At 38.0% G+C, this 26,303-nt stretch overlaps 1 protein-coding gene across 1 annotated transcript in view; it reads right to left on the bottom strand.

Moving 5' to 3' along the window:
• The window catches only part of stat5a (signal transducer and activator of transcription 5a), a 107,956-nt gene that overhangs the window by 33,019 nt on the left and 48,634 nt on the right, over positions 1 to 26,303 (bottom strand). Inside the window, exons 2-9 of the mRNA XM_077212391.1 lie at positions 21,379 to 21,443; positions 5,766 to 5,900; positions 5,502 to 5,658; positions 4,972 to 5,061; positions 1,927 to 2,101; positions 1,495 to 1,625; positions 751 to 902; positions 468 to 623 (exon numbers count right to left, since the gene is read on the bottom strand). Coding sequence (XP_077068506.1) covers positions 468 to 623; positions 751 to 902; positions 1,495 to 1,625; positions 1,927 to 2,101; positions 4,972 to 5,061; positions 5,502 to 5,658; positions 5,766 to 5,893 — 989 coding nt within the window. The 5' untranslated portion in view covers positions 5,894 to 5,900; positions 21,379 to 21,443. The remainder of the gene's footprint in view (positions 1 to 467; positions 624 to 750; positions 903 to 1,494; positions 1,626 to 1,926; positions 2,102 to 4,971; positions 5,062 to 5,501; positions 5,659 to 5,765; positions 5,901 to 21,378; positions 21,444 to 26,303) is intronic.

Genomic DNA, 26,303 nt, shown 5'->3' with positions numbered 1-26,303 from the left:
TAGTTTGTTTGCTTCTGTTGCTCTCCTCATTTCTAAGTCGCTTTGGATAAAAGCGTCTGCTAAAAAATGTAAATGTAAAACCCACTTGGAGGCTCTATACTGAGTGAAAAAATAAACACATACAGAAAACTGAAAGGAAGCTAATGTATGACTTTGAATGTGGTTGGCATGTCACCATGGCATGAAATATCATGCTTTCAAATGCACTGTAAAGTCAACACTTAAATAATAGCAATGCCTAGAAAGAGTGCATATAATAAAAATGCATGATGTTGATGATTGGTTGTGTTACTCCACTTTTCAATCACTTAACCTTAACTGAACTGCTTCTCTCTCTCTCTCTCTCTCTCTCTCTCTCTCTCTCTCTCTCTCTCTCTCTCCTCTCTCTCTCTCTCTCTCTCTCTCTCTCTCTCTCTCTCTCTCTCTCTCTCTCTCACACACACACACACACACACACACACACACACCTGGTGACTAAAGCTGAGATGATGTCCGTGATGGTGCTGTTGAGTTCGGTCAGCAGCTCTTCGATGGGGCCAGGAATGGGCAGCTGCTGTCTCAGATGCTCCGCCCTCCGGATCTGCTGACGATTCTGCCAAATGGTTTCTGCTAGTTTCTCACACCTGTGCACATGCACACAAGCAGAAATGTGTAACGAAAACATGAATGAAAGATCTGCTGTGTAAACAATTTGTGTATGTGTAATGTAAATGCAAAGTGTTTGGGATCTAAGTAAGTGTGTGTGCGCACCATGACTGCAGTATGTCCAGTCCTCCCTCGGGCGGCCCGCCGTTTCCAGCCAGCTGTTGACGTCTCTTCCACTGAATCAGCTCGTCATCAAGAATCACCGTCTGCTGTTTCCGTAGCAATGCCAGTGTCTTCTGGTGTTTCTCTGCCAAGCCCTGAGCACACACACACACTAGCTCATATGACATCACATGAACAGATGTGAACATATGTGCTGTACTCATGTAAATGACAACGGCCCTCGAGTTTGGTACTGTACTTGAAAACAAACATGTAACATCAAATGGAAGTGTTGTTTTAATTTTAAAGAAGACATATAATGGTAAACAGTATCTTTTGAAATTAATGTGTTCCTCTTTTATCCGGTTTAGCCAATCAAAATAGAGGTAATTTATATATGCCTTAAAGTCGTGATAAAACAAAAGTAACAACATTTTCTTCTGTATTGTGATGTATACCCAAGTGAAATTGATTATCGAAGATACATTTTTTGATAATTAGAAATATAAAAACAACATTTATTTGTGATAGAAGTCTTTGTAACATTGTTGTCTTTACTGTACCTTTTTTATTAATTGAATGCATTCTTGCTGAATAAAAGTTTTAATTTCTTAAAAAAAAAAAAAACTTGCTATAAATGTTTAAGACGTAGCTCTTAAAAGCACGTCCTACTAATGTTACAGTTTGAGTGTTGTATTATGCTAATGCTATACACTCTATTCATTCCGAGCGTGTATGTTTGAGTACCAGTCTGTATTTCTGCAGGGTGTTGGCCTCTCGGGTCAGCCAGGCTTCTACTGTTGCTCTCTTGCTGAGCAGGCTGGGCTCTCGTAGCTGTCGGTCTGCTGGAGGCAACGTGGCCAGGCTTGATAACTGAGCTGCACAAAGCAGAGGAAGATTTAGTCCACAAAAATAAGTTTTGAAAAATAAAATTTCCATATTCTTGTATGTAGAAGAGCCACCTGGGTATGAAAAAAGTGGGTTGTGCATCTTGCAATTCCTGTAACAGTTTTCTTTCATGAGCTGACATATTCTCAGTTGTTGTTTTTATAGCAATTATCTTTACAAAAAATGCTTATTTATAAATTATTAAAGGTCTAAATTCCGACTTGATTTGTAATTCAATGGTATTCTCAGGAATTATGTTAACATACAGACTGTTTTAATAAGGACATATACCCTGTATTCTGAGGCTCTCCTGGTATTGTATAATGAAGTACTCCTGGTTGTGCTGTAGTTTTCTGAGATCATTCTCTGTGTCCTGAGTCAATATTCTGAGCTCCTCAAACGCCTGGTTTATCTGATGGTACTTCTGTGACATGCTGTCCATCACCCCGCCCACCGGTGAGCTTGACTGCCAATCACAGACACACATGAGTGACAACCAACCATGATTCAACGTTCAGTTTCACTAAAATTATGTTTCACAAAATTGTAACAGAATATTTCAGAAAAGCATAGAAGCATGATATAATTCAACTTTTTGTATGTTTTACTTTTGATAAACTAGCAAGATAAAGAAAGTTTGTAGACACTTTTAAAACAACCTGATGAACGGTTCTTCAACGAAAATCCCACAAACCAAAGCTTCAAAATGTATACTGTCCTTATCATCTCTCTCCCATTGTGTATGAATAACCCACGCAGGTGAGGTTATTCCTCTGTGCCCACGTAAGACTAGGTGCATGTATATGTGTTTGAGCAAACTAAATATTGTTTGTTTAGTGCATACATGGAATGTGAACATAAATATTATGCGTTGAGTGGATCAACAGGTGTGCCTAAGAACATAAGGAATGAGTGGCCATTTTCATGTGTATGTGAGCCTCTAGATTTACTGATATTGTCTTTAGTTTTACAATTTTATGGGACGTCAGCACAGTTAATAAAATCTGAAATTTCCTCTTTAAAACTGAGCACTTTCTTGGCAGGTATCATGAATTTGTGTGTAGAGTAGATTTAGCTATGTAAACTCATCTACACATGCACAATGCAAATTCTATTTCTGAAGATTGTAAAAGTCAGTCACATTTACAGCAGCCCTGTTTATTACTCAATCCCCATGTTTTAAACCAAGAAGAGAACATAGTTCTCTCTTTTTTTAAATGGTACAAACCATTTTTAATGGCTTGTTCAAACAAAGTGTTTATAAATCAGTCGAATGTAGAGAGAACTCTTGGAGGAAAATTATGAGGTCTGTAAAATTTTGGAATATGTTATGGAACAATTTACAGACCTGGGTTCCCACACATTTTGACCAATGCAATTCTGTGTATTTTCCCATGATTTTTTCCAGTCGTTCATGATTGATATTGTAAATTTAAAAAAAAATCTATATTGACACCACTCCCCACATTGACACCACCAAAGGGAAGGAAAGGCGCTGCCTAGTCCAGGAGGAGGTGAGAGCAGTGGTCGAGGAGGAGAGAACCTGCAGGACAGTAGGAATGAGGCAACAGGGCGCCTGGACACGATGGGAGAACGCGATCGAGAGGAAGGTGACATGGGCGGAGCTGTGGAAGGCAGAGCCACATCGGATCAAGTTTCTTATCCAGGCAGTATACGATGTGCTTCCCAGCCCATCAAACCTTCACATATGGGGCAAAGTGGAGTCTCCAGCATGCCCACTGTGCTCCAGGCGTGGAACCCTAGAGCACATTCTAAGTTGCTGCTCAAAGGCACTGGGAGAGGGAAGGTACAGGTGGAGGCATGACCAGGTATTGAAGGCCATTGCTGAAGCCATTGCTACAGGAGTCGAGTGGGCAAAGCGCTCCCGCCACTCCAAACAAGGCATCACCTTCGTCAGAGCTGGAGGGCAGCCAAAACCAGCCGCAAAAACATCTGCAGGCATCCTGGCCACTGCGAGGGACTGGCAGCTGTTGGTGGACTTGGAGCGGCAACTCAAGTTCCCCAACCACGTTGTGACCACCTCCTTAAGACCAGATGTCGTTCTCTTGTCTGAGTCCACCAAACAAGTGGTTCTGTTGGAGCTTACAGTCCCTTGGGAAGACCGCTTGGAAGAGGCCTTTGAGAGGAAGCTCACCAAGTATTAGGGACTAGTCAGCGAGTGTCGACAAGCCGGATGGAGAGCAAGGTGTCTTCCAATAGAGGTAGGATGCAGGGGCTTTATAGCCCGATCCCTGTCCAGAGCCTTCAGTCTGTTAGGCATTGATGGAGTGCGGAGGAGAAGAGCCATCCGCAATACCACTGAAGCGGCAGAGAAAGCCTCAAGATGGCTATGGCTCAAGAGAGGAGATCCATTGGGGCAGGGTAGCTAGATTTGCCAACTGGACACAAGCTGGGGTCTGATCAGCCACAGCTGGGTCGCCTGGATGAGGGTGTATGATGTTGAGAGACCCGAAACAATGATTGAAGGAACATCACTGAAGATGTGTCCAGTAGCATCAGTAGATGTATTTGCACAGTATATATAGACATTTTCAGGGCAGTTTTCAATGTTCATATCAGGTATCAATTCTTGAAATTAACAGATGTATTACTAACTATTACACTTATTTGTTTAACAAAAACACAACTAATAGTCAACCGTTCAAAAGTTTGAGGCCAATCATTCAAAAAATTTTTTTACTTTTATTCATCAAGGACGTGTTAAATCGATAAACAGTAATAGTGACAGTAAAGACTTTCATGTTGTTACAAAAACAGCTATTTCAAATAAATGCGTTCTTTTGAACTTTCTATTCATGAAAGAATCCCGAAAAAATATATCACAGTTTCAACAAAAATATTAAGCAGAACAACAATTTTCAACAATGATAATAATAAGAAATGTTTCTTGAGCATCAAATCAGTATATCAGAATGATTTCTGAAGGATCATGTGATAAATTTGACTGTACATTAACAAAGAAAGCAGTTATTTTAAATTGTAATACTACAATTATGTGTGTGTGTGTGCGTACGTATATGTATGTATGTATGTATATGTGTGTATATATATATATGTATATGTGTGTATATATATATATATATATATATGTATGTATATGTATATACACACAGTATACACATACTGTACACACCACAGACAAAGTTTGGTGTCATTAAGATTAGATAAGAGGTCTCTTCTGCTCACCAAGTCCGCATTTATTTGATATATATACAAAATAAAGATAAAGAAGTGAACACATCCGATTAATTTTAAATCACCCGTTATTACATATGAACTGTCCTAATAAACCGACTGCCTACTCTGTCCACTCACATTAGTCGCCTCTCTGACGAGTCTTTGCTCCGTGTACAGGATGTGTTTGATACATCTCACCAACTCCAGGGGACAGCGGTCATATGTGCTCTGAAAACACACAGAGAGTCAGAATTAGAGGAAAATAAACACAAAACCACACCCCCATCTATTCGTCTTGTTTACATTAACACACTCAAGTACACTGTGCAACACTAATGACAGTAAACACTCTGGCTGCACTTTCCTGACTGGCCTGTTCTTAATAATCACATGCTTTATCATCATGCACTGATATAATGTCAACAACTCTTATTTATTTTTTATTTTTTATATTCTCTCATTTTATTTCTCTAAATATCCTTTAACAGAAACATCTCAAACAAACATATAAAAGAGATCTGTGTGAGTCTGCATGTTTTTCAGTGTGTGTGTGTATAAACATTTATTTAGGAGCTTTTGAATGTGTGAAAATCAAAAGTCTGATCTGTTATCACTTTTTTTAACTCATCATTCCTGAACTTTACTCGCAAACAAAGAACAAGCAGAACCTTCAGCTGTGAAGCATAATGTCCTAATTTGATCTTGAGTAAGAAGCCGTCCTCTCCCACTTGATGCTCTGCTTTCTTCTGCAGTTCCTGGATCAGGTTGTCCAATAAACGCTTGGCTTTAATCTCTTCTTGAGGGTTCTCTAAATCTATCGCATCCCTGACAGAGGACATACAGACACAGTAAATAACATTGATGTAATAAAAAATATAAAAATCTGCAAATCAGTTGCAGTTCAAATGAGCTCAGGCAAACTCTTCACATACCAGAGTTGTCCCTCTATCCACTGGGACAGGTAGTGTCGCACCTCTATGGGGAAGTGTTGCCCGTAGAGAGACTGCATCTGGTGCAGAGCATCTCCCTGCAGCTGCTGGGCCTGGATCCATACTGCCATTTTCACTCTGACGGAGACACAGCGTCAGGTACAGTACAACAAACAAGTGAGAGTTAGGGAAAATTAGAAATGCAAAAAAAAAAAAAAAAAAAGGGAAACCCAAAGAGATACTCACATTACCATGAACATGTTTAGGTCACATTTCACCCCAAAAATTAAAATAAGAAATGAGAAGTATTTTTAGGATCAATAAATATATTTATTACACGGCTCTGATTGGTCAATCATGCCATCCAACGATATGATATTCCCAAATAATGACCACTCAAAACAGATAACGCAGGCTCATCCAGGTCACTGAAGTCAGCGCTATACATTGCTAGGAAAGTTTTTTCTTTGTGGAAGTTTTGCATTTGGTGAGTTAATAAATTATTAAAACTGTATTTTGTATTTTGTTTACAGTTATTTAATTATGCCATCCAGTATCGTGGACTCGCTCTCTCTTGTTTCATTCAAACGCAGATACTGCCATTTTGTGACTATTGTCTTGTACACTGTTGGATTATAAGATACAAACAGGTAAGATTTTAAAACTGTTTAATCTGAAATCAATATATCTTATCCCCATAATTATTTATGTGGCAAAATGCTGTGTAATAAGCTGTATGACTGTAAACGGCATCTCTTAAAAAGTCCGTCTAGTTTGAACTTGCAACTGCTCTCTCTGCGGAAGCTTTGCGTTTAAAGACCTAATAAAATATTTCAACACAGATCAATGTTTCATGTCTAATTATCTACTTATGTGGCAAGTAGCCATGTAATCAGTGGGATAAAAAAACAAATTTTTTTTCTATATTGTTTTACATTTTTTATTATACATTATATTTTATTATATTTCACATTATAATATTTGTAAAAATTATATACAGGTCCTTCTAAAAAAATTAGCATATTGTGATAAACTTCATTATTTTCCATAATGTAATGATAAAAATTAAACTTTCATATATGTTAGATTCATTGCACACCAACTGAAATATTTCAGGTCTTTTATTGTTTTAATACTGATGATTTTGGCATACAGCTCATGAAAACCCAAAATTCCTATCTCAAAAAATTAGCATATCATGAAAAGGGTCTCTAAACGAGCTATTAACCTAATCATCTGAATAAACTAATTAACTCTAAACACCTGCAAAAGATTCCTGAAGCTTTTAAAAACTCCCAGCCTGTTTCATTACTCAAAACCGCAATCATGGGTAAGACTGCCGACCTGACTGCTGTCCAGAAGGCCATCATTGACACCCTCAAGCAAGAGGGTAAGACACAGAAAGAAATTTCTGAACAAATAGGCTGTTCCCAGAGTGCTGTATCAAGGCACCTCAGTGGGAAGTCTGTGGGAAGGAAAAAGTGTGGCAAAAAACGCTGCACAACGAGAAGAGGTGACCGGACCCTGAGGAAGATTGTGGAGAAGGACCGATTCCAGACCTTGGGGGACCTGCGGAAGCAGTGGACTGAGTCTGGAGTAGAAACATCCAGAGCCACCGTACACAGGCGTGTGCAGGAAATGGGCTACAGGTGCCGCATTCCCCAGGTCAAGCCACTTTTCAACCAGAAACAGCGGCAGAAGCGCCTGACCTGGGCTACAGAGAAGCAGAACTGGACTGTTGCTGTGGTCCAAAGTACTTTTTTCAGATGAAAGCAAATTTTGCATGTCATTCGGAAATCAAGGTGCCAGAGTCTGGAGGAAGACTGGGGAGAAGGAAAAGCCAAAATGCCTGAAGTCCAGTGTCAAGTACCAACAGTCAGCTGCTGGTGTTGGTCCACTGTGTTTATCAAGGGCAGGGTCAACGCAGCTAGCTATCAGGAGATTTTGGAGCACTTCATGCTTCCATCTGCTGAAAAGCTTTATGGAGATGAAGATTTCATTTTTCAGCACGACCTGGCACCTGCTCACAGTGCCAAAACCACTGGTAAATGGTTTACTGACCATGGTATTACTGTGCTCAATTGGCCTGCCAACTCTCCTGACCTGAACCCCATAGAGAATCTGTGGGATATTGTGAAGAGAAAGTTGAGAGACGCAAGACCCGACACTCTGGATGAGCTTAAGGCTGCTATCGAATAACATGAGCCTCCATAACACCTCAGCAGTGCCACAGGCTGATTGCCTCCATGCCACGCCGCATTGAAGCAGTCATTTCTGCAAAAGGATTCCCGACCAAGTATTGAGTGCATAACTGAACATAATTATTTGAAGGTTGACTTTTTTTGTATTAAAAACACTTCTTTTATTGGTCGGATGAAATATGCTAATTTTTTGAGATAGGAATTTTGGGTTTTCATGAGCTGTATGCCAAAATCATCAGTATTAAAACAATAAAAGACCTGAAATATTTCAGTTGGTGTGCAATGAATCTAAAATATATGAAAGTTTAATTTTTATCATTACATTATGGAAAATAATGAACTTTATCACAATATGCTAATTTTTTGAGAAGGACCTGGTATAGACAGTCATTGCTCATATATTTTATTAAATTATTATATATATATCCTATTTACTATTTTGATATATATTATAATTAATCACTATATACACTCACCTAAATAATTTTTAGGAACACCTGTTCAATTTATCATTAATGTAATTATCTAATCAACCAATCACATGGCAGTTACTTCATTGCATTTAGGGGTGTGGTCCTGGTCAAGACAATCTCCTGAACTCCAAACTGAATGTCAGAATGGGAAACAAAGATGATTTAAGCAATTTTGAGCGTGACATGGTTGTTGGTGCCAGACGGGCCGGTCTGAGTATTTCACAATCTGCTCAGTTACTGGGATTTTCACGCACAACCATTTCTAGGGTTTACAAAGAATGGTGTGAAAAAGGGAAAAACATCCAGTATGCGGCAGTCCTGTGGCCGAAAATGCCTTGTTGATGATAGAGATCAGAGGAGAATGGGCCGACTGATTCAAGCTGATAGAAGAGCAACTTTGAATGAAAAAAACTCTCGTTACAACCGAGGTATGCAGCAAAGCAATTGTGGAGCCACAACACGCACAACCTTGGGGCGGATGGGCTACAACAGCAGAAGACCCCACCGGGTACCACTCACCTCCACTACAAATAGGAAAAAGAGGCCACAATTTGCAAGAGCTCACCAAAATTGGACAGTTGAAGACTGGAAAAATGTTGCCTGGTCTGATGAGTCTCGATTTCTGTTGAGACATTCAGATGGTAGAGTCAGAGTTTGGCGTAAACAGAATGAGAACATGGATCCATCATGCCTTGTTACCACTGTGCAGGCTGGTGGTGATGGTGTAATGGTGTGGGGGATGTTTTCTTGGCACACTTTAGGCCCCTTAGTGTCAATTGGGCATTGTTTAAATGCCACGGCCTACCTGAGCATTGTTTCTGACCATGCCCATCCCTTAATGGCCATCATGTACCCATCCTCTGATGGCTACTTCCAGCAGGATAATGCACCATGTCACAAAGCTCGAATCATTTCAAATTGGTTTCTTGAACATGACAATGAGTTCACTGTACTAAAATGGCCCCCACAGTCACCAGATCTCAACCCAATAGAGCATCTTTGGGATGTGGTGGAACGGGAGCTTCGTGCCCTGGATGTGCATCCCACAAATCTCCATCAACTGCAAGATGCTATCCTATCAATATGGGCCAACATTTCTAAAGAATTCTTTCAGCACCTTGTTGAATCAATGCCACGTAGAATTAAGGCAGGTCTGAAGGCGAAAGGGGGTCAAACACAGTATTAGTATGGTTTTCCTAATAATCCTTTGGGGTGAGTGTTTAATATATGATATAATTATATATTATATATGATGTATTGTATAATTATATATTTAAAGGGGTCATGACATGAGAAATCACATTTGTCATATAAGAGGTCTTTGTACCCTTAAAATATCAGGTTTAAATTAAGTTTCAGAGCTTAAAATGTCCTCCTCATCACAAAGAAAGCAATTATTTAAGCAAGCTCCAAACGGCTCATTTGGATATTGTGGGACTTGGGATGTCACACGGGCAAATACATTTGCATATATCCCTGCCTCCAGAACAGGACAATCTACAAATAGTTATACATCATCGCAATATAGGCTCTGCCTTCTGGCATTCAGTTGCTTAATGGCTACATTTGCCAACACTGGATGTGAGCATCCATTGCGTCAAAAGTAGGCTAAATACAACCAATTATAATCACTGCCGCAGTCTACACTGGATACATAATATAGATGCGCATTTAGTTTCTGTCATACTCCATGTGCTTGCGTCTGTCGACAACAGGACAAATGGTAGAGTGAAAGAGCATTTGCTTTAACACGTCCAGTTTAAAAAGCTGGTTCACGTCTCTGTACAGAGTTCAGAAAGACCTCAGAGTCAGAAACAAGTGGATGGTTTATTATAATGGAGTTCTGGATTGCGTTGGAGGATTATATGTTTGTTCGGAGCATTTTGTTTTGTAAACGAGGTACAGTTTAATGGAGAGTTCGCAAAGAAACTTTTTTGAAAGCTGAACGGGCCAACTGTTTTGGATCCGACAGCTGCATCACAAACTATAAATTAATGGTTTCATAATGTTTTGTCTGTAAATGATAAAACATTCAGATGCAATAGCGAGTGGGCATTGTCATTTCAATGACAATGACATAAAGGGTCAAAATGAGGGTTGCAAATAATCGTTTTCCCGCATATATATGATGTTTGTGCATCCATGTCATGACCCCTTTAATTAAAAATACACTACCATTCAAAAGTTTAAAGTTGGTATTTATTAATTATTTTTGCTCACATTTGCTCACCTAAGCTGCATTTATTTAATCAAAATAGTAATTTTGTGAAATATTATTAAAATTTAAAATAACTGTTTTCTATTTTCATATATTTTAAAATGTATTTATTCCTGTGATGGTAAAGATTTTTTTTTGTGAATAATATGTATTATTAAAGGAAATCCAGATCCATTGTCATAATGAGAATGACCTAAAATGTGTGCTTTATTTTAATGAAAATAATGTACCAATGCAAAAAAAAAGAAGAAAGTAAAATACATTTGATAAAGTCCTATAATAGTATGAAAATAATTATTAATCTTCATATATTGGTTGATCACCATTCATTTGTGTGTGTGCAGAAGTATTAGCTTGTATCTGTGTTTGTTAATCTAATTTGTTCAAGCCGTCAATAAAACATCCCCACATGACTTGCTTGTCTCTCAACTACAGGCACTGCATAAAGCATCAAATTCTATGCGCATAAACACACTCGAAACAACATATTCAAACATCACCAAACGTCATCTGATCAGTCCGCTGATAGTTTTTATGGTGATGACTTCACATGCTGAAAGGAACTAGTGATGTTAGACTGAGGCATCATGCGTTAAATGGTACATAATTTACACTTCAGTAGCATTTTTTTTCATATGTTTCCCCCTGAATTGCACTAAGTCAAGCTTTCTTGCAACACACACACACACACACACACACACACACACACACACACACACACACACACACACACACACACACACACACACACACACACACACACACACACACACACACACACACACAGATGTAAATAAAGTAATTTTCAATAGAAATTCACAGGATTAATACCTTGATATATTTTATTTTGAGATTTATCTTGATTAATTAATCATTAATTAATCATGATCTTTAAAAAAAAGTGAAAATGAAACTGTAATCGTATTAAAATTGGTTGGGTCCCTGGACTTCAGTTTGAAAATCCCCTGCTCGGAAGTTTCTGTGGTAAGAAAATGTCTTCAAAGAACATAAACATGTAAGACAAAGCAGCAATTAAAATGAGCCATGCGAGAAACCGTTGCATTTGATTTGCTTGAGCTGTCACCACAGTTGTGGTCAGAATTAATGGCTCCCCTGGTAAATATGATCAAAACTGGCTGTAAAAAATAAATCTACCTCGTTTATCCTTTTGATCTTTCATTCAAAGAATTGCCAAAAATCGAACCTTTCATTGAAGTAACACGTTGGCCACAATTATTGGCACCCTTTTATTAAATACTTTTTGCAGTCTCCTTTTGACAAGATAACAGCTCTGAGTTTTCTCCTATAATGCCTGATGAGTGTGGAGAACACCTGACAAGAGATCAGAGACCATTCCTCCATACAGAATCTCCCCAGATCCTTCAGATTCCCAGATCCATGTTGGTGCTTCTTTTCTTCAGTTCTCTCTACTCATTAGCTCAGGGAACTGGGACGGTCATGGCAAAAGCTTCATTTTGTGCTCCGTAACTGTTGATTTTTTATTTTTTTTGTTGATTTTGATATTTGTTTTGGATTGTTGTCCTGATGGAAGATCCAACCACGGGCCCATTATAAGATTTCTAGCAGAAGGCGTCAAGTTTTGATTTTTTATCTGTTGATATTTGATAGAATCCAGAATACCATGTATCTCAACAAGATGTCCAGGACCTCCCGCAGAAAAATATACCCACAACATTGAAGATCCAACGGTATATTAAATTGTACACATGGGGTATTTTTTATCCTTGTGTGCACCAAACCCATCTAGCCTGTTTGCTGCCAAAAAGCAAATTTTTTTTTGTGTTTCATCTGACCACAGAACCATGTGCCGTTTGAAGTTTCAGTCGTGTCTGACAACTGAATTTGCTGGAGTTTGTTTTTGAATTAGCGAGGAGGATCTTTCTTGAAACCCTCCCAAACAACGTGTGGTGATGTAGGGGTTGTTTGATTTTTTTTTAATAGGCTTTCTTACCCTAACACTCAACTAATCTGCAATTCTCCATCTGTAATCCTTGAAGAGTCTTTGGCCATTCAAACTTTTATCCTCACCGTGCATTAAGACAATATAGACACACATCCTCTTCCTGGAGATTAGTAACATCTTTAGTTGATTGCAACTTCTTAATTATTGCCCTGATTGTCAAAATGGGAATTTTCAATTCTTTAGCTATTTTCTTACAGCTACTTTCTATTTTGTGATGCTCAACAATCTTTTGATACACATCAGAACTATATTCTTTGGTTTTACTCATTGTGATGGATGATTAAGGGAATTTGGCCTTTGTGTTTCCTCAAATTTAAACTCCTGTGAAACAAGAAGTCATGGCTGGACAATTTCATGTTCCTAGTCACCCTGGTATGCTAAAAAAGTTAAACATTAATGGGAATTTACTTCAGAGATATTTTACTCGTAAACAATTCTCGGGGTACCAATAATTGTGGCCAATGTGTTTTGGAGAAAAACATTTATTTCATAATGTGATTCCCCCCCCCCCCCACTTTCAATTATTTTACTTCAATGAAAGGTTACATTTTTGGCAATTTTTTGAATGAAAGATCAAAAGAATAAACAATGCAGATTTATTTATTACAGCCAGTTTCGATCATATTTACCAGGGGTGCCATTCTGAGCACGACTGTATGAGCATATGAGCTTCAAATCAAAACTGAAGTAACTTGTAATAGAAGAGAGTTCACGGCCCGCCTCTTCCTGTCCAACTCGTTGTGTGTGTGTTCGCATACGTGTGAACATGTGTGCGTTTCCAAGCAGTGCAACCACACAGACATGTACATGTATTGAAAGCTGCACACCTACACAGAGACACAAAAACCACTGATTTCCAGTCAGCTTGCCACACATCCGAACACTACACTTATAAAGAAGGCAGACACAAAAGCCACTCATTGCCAGTCAACTAACCACAAAGACAAACACTTGATTCCGGTTGATGTGATGGATTAAGGAGACTGATGTTTGATGTGATTTTGGATGGTTGCTGCTGCTGAAATCAGGTCAGATCTCTCTCTGATCTTATGAAGCATTCCTGACCCTGACAGCTAACTGTACACATTAACACTTCCTCTTACACCTCACATTTGGCTTGTCATCTTCACCTCTCATGCAATCCTATTAGATATTTGTTGGCTGATGATAGGCCTACACTCTTAAAAATAAAAGTTGTAAAACGTTTTTTTTTTTCACAGCGATGCCATAGAAGAACCATCTTTGGTTCCCCTAATCTTTCAATGAAAAGTTCTTGAAAGAACCATTTTTTTTTATTAGTGTAAAGAGCATTTTTTAATAATTTAAAGCAGGGGTCTCCAATCCTGTTCCTGGAGGGCCACTGTCCTGCAGAGTTTAGCTCCAGCCACAATTAAATACACCTGAACCAATAATAAGGCATACTAGAAACTTCCAGACTGGTGTTTTGAGGCTAGTTGAAGCTAAACTCTGCAGGACAGTGGCCCTCCAGGAAAGAGTTTGGACATCCCTGATCTAAAGAACATTTTCCACTATGAAGAACCTTTTTGACAATTGAAAGGTTTCATCTTAGATGTTAAAGGTTCTTCAAGGAACCATCGATGCCAATAAAGACCCTTTTTTTTGTATTGGAGTGTTTTTGTAAGAGTGTATTGGATGTTGAATTGTGTACACATATTTTAGCATTTAGATCATCATCCACCACTAACCCAAAGGAATAACAAAAGCTTTATGGCAAAGATTACCCTTTAGAGTAGGGCTGGGCAAAAAAATCGATTTTTCGATTAATCGTTTTTAAAAATGTGGTCGATTCAAAATCGATTCTCAACGGCCACAATTTTATTAATTCCCGCAGGTCTTCCATTAATGTGGGAAATTCACGCAAACTTTTATTCACTTGTAGATTGTATTCGTAAATTTAATCCACACAGATTATAAAATCAAATCAGTCATTTTAAAACTTTCTCTGAGACGCAATTTCACAAACAGCGGTGCTGCTTCTTCTCTCTCTGCACAAGGCAAGCGCCAATCGGGCCAGCATTGCATTGTAACCAACGTTTATCATTTTCACCTCTTTTAACTCTTACCAGTTTAAACATGCAAGCGATTTTAAACTATCTAGTGCTCGCGTGCTTTCAGAGATGTTTTTCACTGCGTGCACATACAGTAGGCTAAAGCCTAAATCCGCCTCACAAATAGCTCGCAAGTAACAAAAGTTATTTTTTGAGGATTATATTGCTTAACGGTCACGGAAAATGATGTCAAAACTCCGGTCTTGGTGAGTAACATCGTAAAGACAGTCGGTTATGTCTTAAATAAGCATAAAACGCGTGCGACAGACAGTTTAATGAAACAGTAATTGATCTCTGCACTAGTTCCTTGAACGCAGCCATATGTGTCTGTCATTTTTTTTTTTTTGGTCAAAACAACATAAAACTTTAATTGTAAGAAATCAGGATTAATAGCCTATGTATTAACTTAGTCAGGACTAAATGACTATCCAGTGTTATTTTAAATTGGATTACTTTATTCAGTTTCTGTAGTAGCCTATTTCTGACCTACCCAAAAACCTTTTTTATGTCTCTTTATTTGTCTCTTTATTCTATTGTATTTATTTGTGCTACTTTTTTTCAATTTAATTCAAAGATTGAAATCAAGCTTACATGTGTTGCATAAACTCTTAATCTTAACAACAAAATTACCCCATTGTAAAAACAAACATTTAGGTGAGATAAATGTAATAAAAAATTGTCTAAAAAAATATAACTGATATTTATCTTAAACATAAAATAACCTGATCCTGTTTGATCAAGGCATGTGACTGGTCTGACTTGTCCAATTTTCAGCATCAATTTTGCATCTTGCATCAAAATCCTGTCTATTCATTGTATGCAATTGAAATATACAGTTGGGTTCTGTTTCAATGCACCCAAGTGTACCTAAAATAAAAAGAGTTTAATATACAGGTTTGTGGCTCTTACTTTCTTTTTATTAATTAACCACTTGCAGCTTATGTTCACTGTTCTTTTTTTAAATAGGATTTGTATTACATCTATATTAATTGAGTCGAATCGAGAATCGAAATAAAAAAGAGCTTGCGAATCGAAATCGAATCTAATTTGAACATCTGAATCGATACCAAGCCCTACTTTAGAGCATGACAACGATGTACAAAAAACAGAAATATTTTTTCTTTGTACAATGACATCGTTCACATGGATCTGAGAAAATTACTAAAAACGCTGTATTATGCATGCCAGGTCAGTAGTTGGCGATGCTACTTTGTAAAGAAAGACTATGCATCTGATTACCTAAGCATTCCTATACAGAGCACTTGCGGCAAACGGGCATGCCTATAGACTGATAATGTAAAATACGCATGCATGACATCACCGTTTTCACAGATTCACTTTTCATTTTCTTTGTTTACACAGAGACGATAACAGTATTGCTTTCAAAAACTTGCACTTTGAAACCCGTTTTCAAAAGTTTGTGTTTTCAGAATTACAAATTAAATTACAATTCCCACATCTTTGATCATCGCGTCACATAACGTAGCGTCTCACATTTGCACACCGAATGTGACCACACATGTAGTCCTAAGGCCAGAGCTTTGTGACTATAAGGGCCAAAAAAGGTTTTCAGTGCAGCTGTGAACATCATACATAATATCTGAAGAGGGCATTACACGAAGATGCTCTTCTTCTAGACTTCTCATCTGCATTTAACCACAGTACCTAGTTCCCTTGAAGCTAAAGCACAGATCAAGCTGTGATTCCATCACATTGTGAATTCTGGACTTTCTCTCCTGCTGAGAGCAGTATGTTAAAACAACAGAAACTACCGTCTCAAGCTTGTTTGTTTCTACTGGGGCTCCTCAAGGAACTGCGATCCTCCCAGTGCTATTGTCCATAAGAACACATAACACAAGAGATTCAGATAAGAACTTTTAAATTGTAGATGATACAGCTCTGGTAGACCTATCCTGAATATCTGAGGCCAGTTGCATGAAACCGGTTTTATTTCCTACCCAGGGGTGCATTTCGCAAAGCCAAGTTAGCCAACTATGGTCGCAAGTATCGTTGTTCTCTACAAAATTTAACAGAACTTGCAAACACAGTTGGCTAACAATGCCTTTGGGAAAAGGCCAGGCAAGTTTGAGATTAGTTTGAGCAAACTCTGTTTTTTCAGGCCCAAGAAGTGAATTGTTTTTAGCTGGCTAACGGCTAACCTTCTCAAACTCTGGCAGGTTTTATTCTGGGTTAGAGATCGCAAACCAAAAAAAAACAACTGTGAGCAAAGTGACATGTTATCTGATGCAATAAAGTCATTTTATATTCCAACTGAATCCTACCTGTCGTGCGAATTGTCTGTGTCTTCTCTTATAAAACAGCATTTTTTTTCGTTAACTCTAAAAATAGATCAAAACTAATGTTTAAGAACAAAAATGTTTAAGATTAGCCGATGGGCTGTCGATTCATTAAATAATTTGCTGTTTCCTCACAAAAGCGGTTTATTTATAAGTCTCTCCTCCATTGACATCCATAAAAAAACGTCCTCTGGTCTCCTTCACTGCGTACCATTGCGGCAGCAGGAGTTGATAACCTATAGGCTTGTCTTTAAGTAGCTTTGCTGACGCTCTCCCTGTTCCATGTGATTGGCTGTTTGCTGCACATGACACTTTCAGCTACACAGGCTCTAGAGTTAATCACAAACTCTGGGTCAAGCCCTGAGTTGACAGGCAACGATTAAACAGAGTGCTGTGAGCCCACTGAACCTGATCTAAACAAGGTTGGATCTGTATGGTTTGATCAACTTTAAACCTACTCTGAGACTGAGGCCCCATCCACACTACTGCGTTTTCGTTTAAAAACGGAGACCTTTTGCTACGTTTGCACCTCCCGTCCACACTAAAACGGGAAAAACGAAGACCCAAAACGGAGAAGTTTAGAAACGCTGCAGCTCCGTTTTTCGTTTTGAAGCTCCGGAGGGCGTTTTAGTGTAGACGGGACAAAACGGAGGAGTTTAGAAACGATGACGTAGAAGGTCACGCTCGGCTCTATGATTGGGTGTCATCACCCATGACGTATCCTTCCCTGATTCGTCAGCCACCCATCACATGTCCCGTCACCGGAAGAAAACAAACAAAAACATCCTGGACTACGTAGCTGATGTTAGTGAGTGCAACATGGATAACGAATTACAAGCGTTACTGACTTTGATGTCTTTGTTAGCAGCTGTTGTGCAAGCAAATTCTGCATTTTACAATGCTATAACTGCCTACATGCGCCGGAGGCAAACTATTATTCGAGCGATCTATGACAATTCCCGTGTGCAGCGGCGGTCCATGAAAAGAAATCTCTGGTCTTTGACATTTTCTAATCTTTGCAGAGGTAGCTAACGTTACTTGCTTCCTCATCAAATCTGAGGAATAGTCCATCCGTTTCCTGTTTACACCGGCACGCGCATGCACAGTGTTGGAGAATGGTCACGTGATCCGAGTTTTCAGTCGTTTTAATGTGGACGGAGATCAATTCTAATACGCAGCTAAAACGCTGGTGTGGACGGAGATCGTTTTCGTTTTAATTCTCCGTTTTTAAACGAAAACGCAGTAGTGTGGACGGGGCCTGAGAGTTTGTTCAACCATCCTCAGGAAATCAAAGAAGGAGGGGAGGGGGGGGGGGCAGATAGAAAGTGTGGTAAGTCAAGTCAAGTCACCTTTATTTATATAGCGCTTTTTACAATACAGATTGTATCAAAGCAGCTTCACAGTGATAACATGAAAATAATATAACAGAGTTTGTTTCTAAAAGAAAATTGAGTCAACGTCCACCTTAAGCAAGGCAGATCAATAATATTATTGAATATTACATGTCCCCAACTAAGCAAGCCAAAAGCCAAGGCAACAGTGGCAAGGAACCAAAACTCCATCAGGTGACAGAATGGAGAAAAAAACCTTGGGAGAAACCAGACTCAGTCGGAGGGCCAGTTCTCCTCTGGCCAACGAAGGTACAGTATAGAGTCCTGAATAAGTAATGACAACCCAAATGACATTTTATTGACCTCTCGGTATCTATCTTTGCAGAATCATACTTGGTAGCTCTGCCTACTGTAAAATCTCATTAGCTGAAAGTCCCACAACACATAGCTGTATATTAAACATCAAATCTATTGTGATTGTCTGCAACTGAAAGACAAATTGCTTGCCACTGTAAATTCTGGTCAGTAAACATAGAGGTAAATTCCAAAATCTGTAAATCTATAATATGAACAATGTCTACAGCATTATTTAGGTCTATTTAGGTATCGAAAAATTCCCCAAAACTTCAGGTCAGTAGGTTCTAAAAGTAAACTAGCAAAAAATACGAGGAAAAACAACAACAATAAAAAAAAGGAAACATTATTTCTGTTGCTCAAAGAGAGAGACATTTTTTAATAAATCATTAATATTAAAAGTTAGGCTGTGTATGAAGCACTGTGGCCTTCCTTGGCCTCAGGACCTTTATGACCTCTTAGTTGTGGAGGAGGCTAAGAAAATAAAAATACACAAACAGTACACTTCTCAAATACCTTGAACCTCCACCTTCAGGGAGGAGGTAGATAATTCCATTTCATTCCCGTAGCTGTAAGCCTTTAAATAAGGACAATGCCTGATTCTGTGAGCCATGGGGGAGGGAATAGAGTGCATATTGTCAGTCCCTGTTTTACTATGACTTAATTATGATTTGTCTAGTATTTGTCTTATGGGTTATAATATGTGCCAAAAGCCAATGTGCAATAAATGGTATTGTATTTTATCATAACATTTTATAGACATATTTTTATTTGATGGACATTTTGGTAACACTTTATTTTGAATTTTTATTATAGCCAACAGAATGTGTTAAAGGTGCAGTATTTAATATTGACAGCTAGCGTTTCAAATGGGTACTGCAGTCCAAATTCAAAATTTTGGAGAGGGTTGTTTCCCCGCCACCTCCTCCTCAGACTGTCCACGGGTTGCAAAATGGACAAAGGAAGGCGATGAGCTCTTACACTTGTAAGTTGATTCATCCGCGTTTTAATATGTCTCTGGACATAGAGCTTATCAGATGGATGCTGAGGCTTTTTAGATCAGGTAGAATCTGCGATCTCTGACCTAGTTTGTTTGCTGACTTCCGTGGCTACAATACGCTGTGTTATCCGCCAGCTGGCAACCCGGGGTGTCGAAATACTATTGGGTAAACTGGCAGTGGGCGAGATCACAGATCAAAACAAAAGCAGACATTCAGTCACGGAACTCATATTTAAAGTAAGGGATAATGTACATCCAGCCGGTTGTTCTCTCAAAATAAACCAGTTTCAAGTTCTAACTAGAAGGACATTTAAGAGATACGGTTTACAGTCATACAGCTTATTACACAGCATTTTGCCACAAATAATTATGGAGATAACGCATATAGATTTCAGATTAAACGGTTTTAAAATTGTACCTGTTTGTATCTTATAATCCAACAGTGTACAAAACAATAGTCACAAAATGGCAGCATCTGCGTTTGTATGAAACAAGAGAGAACGAGTCCACGATACTGGATGGCATAATTAAATAACTGTACACAAAATATTGATTCGACTGAGTTTTAATAATTTATTAGCTCACCAAATGCAAAACTTCCACGGATAAAAAAACTTTCCTAGCAATGTATAGCGCTGCTGACTTCAGTAACCCGGATGAGCCTGCGTTATTTGTTTTGAGTGGTCGTTATTTGGGAATAACATAACGCTGGATGGGATGATTGACCAATCAGAATCAAGTATTCCACAGACCCGTGTAATAAAGTAGAATAACTGGCTGTAGCATTGTTTTTCGAAGAAAACTTAGACTGTGAACTTAGACTGTTTCCTAAATATCTGCAAACGTATTATGGTATTTTATGGTACTTTAGTACCTTCAAAAAGTTACATACAGCACCTTTAAAAGGACCATCAAAAATAAAGTGATTTTTTTCCACAAAGGGCATTGACAATTTTCTACTTTTCATTTACCTGATTCTCAATATAATAATATATAATATATTGGAATCTGTATTAGTCTATATGGTTTTATATATGGATTCATCGATTTGGGCATTTTTGGCCGATAATGATAGTGATGCCAGTTTAGTTTAGTTTAGTTCAGTTTAGCTTAGCTTTATTTTAAACATGGCCAAATTAATGCATCCTTTAATATTTCTTTAGTAATCTTATAATTCGCAATAATTCATTAGATTGTAATCAAAATAATATTTAATCATTTATATATTAATATTTAATATAATATTTAATTATAATCATAGTAATCTTATTAGTGCCATATTGAGATAATTGTTTTATTAAAAAACGCAGTTTGTTACTGAATCACAATTGATTGTCTGTTATAGCTGTTAAAAAGAAAAGACAAAAGAATTAAAACACTGCTATGCGAGCAGTAACTCATTATCCCTTCCAACTAACTCAAGGTAATAGTATTTGTTCCCCTTCGATTTCGGTCACTTTGACATTATGTAAAGATTAAGGACATCTTTCTCCTTAACTTTTGATGTAATGTCTCATTCCCTCATCTCAGGGAAATTAGGTTGTTTTCTACTAATCTCCATCATTACATCATTATAACAGCAACAACAAAAAATAGTAATTACATCTCAATAGGAAACACATTGCGATTATAATCACATCAGAATAAAAATGAGAATCATTCACACACACATGCAGATATTAATTTTACCTCTTATCTCAAGCTCTCTGTTACCATCTAAGAACAGGAACTTTTGGAGAGGAAACCTGGAAAACCTGCGTGGTAGAGAGACAGAAAGAGAGAACTGTATAAGCATTTTTGTCTTAGCTTGTATAATTTTGAGCAAAAAAAACCCCAAAACATTGAGAAGTTGAAGTATACATTTCTGTATGAAGTAGTATACAATGCAACACTCCAACAATTTAATTAAACAGAGATATACACACTATACACGCCAGGTAAGAATACAAGGGTTAAAAGGGATAGTTCACCCAAAAATGAAAATTCAGTCATCAAGTTGTTTCAAACCTGTATGAACACAAAGGAAGATATTTTGAAGAATGTTTGAAACCAAACAGTTGATGGTCTTCAAAATATCCTCTTTTATGTTCAGCAGAAGAAAGAAACTCTTACAGGTTTGGAACAACTTGAGGAAATTATGACAGAATTAAAATTTTTGGGTGAACTATCCCTATTAAGGTCTGCAAAACTGCTACTTCCTCACAGTCTTTTAATCTTTTTTCTCAGAGAGAAAGAAATTCTAAGAGAGAGAGAGAGAGAGAGAGAGAGAGAGAGAGAGAGAGAGAGAGAGAGAGAGAGAGAGAGAGAGAGAGAGAGAGAGAGAGAGAGAGAGAGAGAGAGAGAGAGAGAGAATATATAGTCGATTTAACATGAGTCACTATCACACAAAACACCCTCCCAAACTACAAATGTCATTCACAGTATATGAATAAGAATTTTAAATTAGATGACATGATGACAGAATTTAAATTTTTGGGTGAACTATCCCTTTAAGATCTGCAAAACTGCTATTTCCTCTCAGTCTGCTGTTCTTTCCTCAGAGGGAGAGAGAGAGAGAAAGAGGAATATGTCTCCACTGACAGTTGAAACGTTAAATGTGAAGCAATAAATCTTGATCTACTGGGTGCATTAACAAACGCTGAATGGGGAAACTGAAGGAAAAAAACACATTCTCTGGAGAGAGAATAATCAACTGACTGGATAACTAAACATGGAAAATGAACACTCATATTGAATGCAAAATGTGTTTCTTTTCTACAAAAAAGCAAAACAAAAAAACAGCAGTGTAGGATTTAGTGCATTCTGGAATGATCGCTGAAAATCACCTGACTGTCTGGCATGAACTAAGACTATTACTTATCTCTTCTAAAACAAAAATATGACTAGCTTCAGTCAGTTTTGGCTGTGTATTTTGTCTGCACTGCACAGGATGAGAGCAGGGTTCAAAACTAACACTTGCCAAGCACCAATATTAAATAAAGTTGCTCGCCAATTGGCTGATAATTTAGTTAGAAACAGCATGGTTTAAATCACATTGTAAGCATGAGAGTCAACCCTCTCTTATATAGGAAACTATAGCCTGATTCAAATGAAACACACGTGCCTTGCCTTCAAACAACTTCCTCTTCTAGGATGCCTTGAATATTTTTTTCCCTCTAGAATTCCATGTGGCTAAAATACATGGCATATTCCTCGCATTCAAAATGAAAAGGAATAAATTCACAATGTGTCTTCACGTTTTTGTGCTATTTCACTGACACATGGAGCTGTCACCAGCCTGCAAGTGACACAATGACCTGTGCGGTTTGTCACTCAATGAAATTTGTGTGCAGTTTTATCTACAACATTTGGTCACAATTCACTTTCACTCTATGGAAAAGATCAGCCAAAACACACTATCTATATATAACGCCATCTGTTCCTTTTACCCCAGAAAAAAATATAATATTTTGATCAACAGCTATTGATAACTCAGTCGTCATTTATCCCTTTCGACACAAGCGTGAAACCCAACGGTACAAACTCTTGCCCATTTTCAACACAACTGACTTTAGAAAGCCAGCCAGGATTAGACCCCATGGGGAGGATTATGTAATCTCACAGAGAAACTCTCTCTTGACAGAGAGGCCATGGAAAGATAAGAGGGAATCCATGTAGAAAACCATGCGCGACAGATGTTAAAGGAGGGGAAATTTGTGCGTGATCCGTTGTGATAGCGTCGAGAGGAAGACAAACATAAACATTTGTGAGTGAGTGCTTGCGAGGAGGAACAGATAAGCAGGAGAGATAATGCAAACACTGCTTTAGATGGCAAAGAGGAATTTATATGCAGTTTCATATGGTGAGTGGCGACAAGTTTATACAGAGTGATCTGTCACACACATCAACACAAAAACAATCATCCGACACTTTGCAGGCAGCTGGAAGTGCCAAGAGCAACTTTCTTAAGGGGGCAATGTTCAAATTGCCACAGACACACACACACCATCTGTGTTTTTATTGCATTTATTGACGGCCACACAAAGACAACCCTGAAGCTGTCGGGTCACTCACACTGCGCAAATACTTTTAAGCTGATATCCAAAAGAGAATTCCTCGCTCTCTCATACTCTTCCATCCCTCCAGCTAAAAAGGCTAATATGATGAAGCAACACCAAACGAATCCCCCACCATTTCCACACTGACTATCACTCACTTTATATATAGGGAGGGTAAATAAAAGCATATTTATGGCCGGTGAGGATATAGCAGCCCGACAGCAGGGAGGGACTGGTGCCAGCTGACCTTATGCAACAACAACATAGTATAATATAATAATATATATATATATACACACACACACACACACATTCCCAAGATCAGTTCTCTTCAGATGTAGTTCTTGCTTTCTGGGAATAAACGAGACATTTCCCCTCTCGATCTATTGACAGAAATTAGAATAATGGTGCAAAGAATAAAAGAAGAGTGAATCAATAAAAGAGTACTTTTCTCTTTAGATAAATAACTCCGCTGTTATGAACTAATTTCTGAAGCCGTATGATGTGCTTTCTTCCATGGGCCAACAAAGACGATCTTTTCCATTCAATGAAAGTGAAAAGTGACAAGCAGCTATAGCATCAAAAAGACTAAAAAGCTAAATAAAATCAACTTGTGCGCCATTTTCTGAAGTAATTTGAAAGCCATGTGTGATGATTCGAACTGTCACAGTTATGCTCTGTTATGGTCATGTTTCTTTGTGTTTTGACTCTACCTTCATTGTCTGCTAGTTTGACCCAGTTTTCCTGTGTGTTTGATTTAGTCATTCATTGTATTCACCGGTTGCCCATCAATTATCTCATTAGTACCCTCGTTTAGTTTTGTTATAAGTACTCCGCGTTTTGTTCAGTTCTTTGTCTCTTGTCTATGTTTGATGGTTGTTATTTTACCTGTCTTCATCTTCATATTACTCATTGAGGATTATTAATTAAAGACTTTTGACTTTCATCTTTGTGGGTAGTCTAGTCTATACAACCAGTCTGTGATGGGAACATACATAAATTAAACATAAGATACTGACAATTCATGCATATTCACTCAATTTCAATAGTCTAGTGCGAATATGAATATGTGAGATGTGATTAAATGTGAATAATTACTTACATTTTTGACTACGTTGAATACAGCGTAGCAGTCAAATGAGCAACTGGATTATGGTAATTTTATGGTGCTTTTTGTCATTTATGGAGGCTTACAGCCCTTGTCACCATCACTTTATTATTTGAAAAACAGCAGAGTGAACATTCTGCAAACTTTAGCAGTTGCATGGAAGAAAGAATGGCATACAAGTTTAACACATATAAAAACAATCCATCCGGGACAACAGAACACTGTAATAAATATGGACATGACAGTAGGCCTACAATTAATTCAGCACCCAAGTTCCACTCTAATAAGTAAGGGATGGCTCCGCATCACGTCAGGCAGTTATTTGTCTCCACGTCGTGGATTATAGCGCTTATACAATGGTAATTTGACAGCATTGACAACTTAAAGCTGTTATTGATGTTTATTTGACTGGAAGGGTAAAATTGACGGTGCTAGATCTAGCATTTTGCCCGCTTTGAATCAGACACAGAGATAAAGTAGTGTGTAAGATTACATTTATTTGAATGAATGAATTATAGCATTTATTTTAATTGATTATCGAGAGAGTGCGAGATAGAGAGATTTGTACCTGCCTCTGAGTTTCTCCATTAACAGTGAATCTGTGAGTTTAATTAATTTAAAATAGCGATGTAACCCCCTCATTGCTGAGAAATATAAACAGATATTGAAATGAAAACAGCACATTAATATAGAACGTAAATAAACTGACTTGGAACTACCTGTTCGTTGAAAGGGTTTATTGTACACCTTCCAGCCAATCAGAATTGAGTATTCACACAGACCATGGTATAAATGTAATATGAATCACAGTGTGTTGTTTGAGTTCATGCTAACAAACAATCAAAAGTGGTAGGCTACTTGAACAACTGAATTCAATTCTACTGAGTCCCTCGTTTAGAGGGAGAGAAGCATTATGAGAATAAGCAAACTGAAAGCCTCAGTCTCACAGCCCTCCATTACAAGAAGTCAGGTTGCCAGGAAGGAAGATGACCATAGAAAAAAAACAATATATATAAATGTCCTCAAGCACTTGCCATTTCTCTGACTTCATGCAGACTTCTTCCACATTAAACATGTTAAAATGTCAGGAGAGATGAGAAAAAAGGAGAACAAAGCAGTAAAACAAAATTGTTATGTTGAAATCATTATAAAGTAAATTTCACGACACAACCAGGCACATTTTTGAGCTGAAATAATTTGTGGAGTCCCTGTAAAAGACATGACGACAGTTTATTTACTGGTTACAATTTAGAAAACTCTTCGGAACAGAATATGTGTCTGTTTGTGTGTGTTTGGTATCATTAGTCTAAATCCTGATTAAAAGGTCAGTCTATCTGAGTGAGCACAGGCAGTGACTCATGCCTGAGTGTGAGATGATGAATGTTTGTGTGTGTGTGTGTGTGTGTGTGTGTGTGTGTGTGTGTGTGTGTGTGTGTGTGTGTGTGTGTGTGTGTGTGTGTGTGTGTGTG

Source organism: Siphateles boraxobius, unplaced genomic scaffold, assembly GCF_051911475.1.
Source record: "Siphateles boraxobius isolate OS27281-9 unplaced genomic scaffold, OSU_SipBor_1 66, whole genome shotgun sequence".
Taxonomy (NCBI): Eukaryota; Metazoa; Chordata; class Actinopteri; order Cypriniformes; family Leuciscidae; genus Siphateles; species Siphateles boraxobius.
This window is presented reverse-complemented; position numbering and strand designations above follow the sequence as displayed.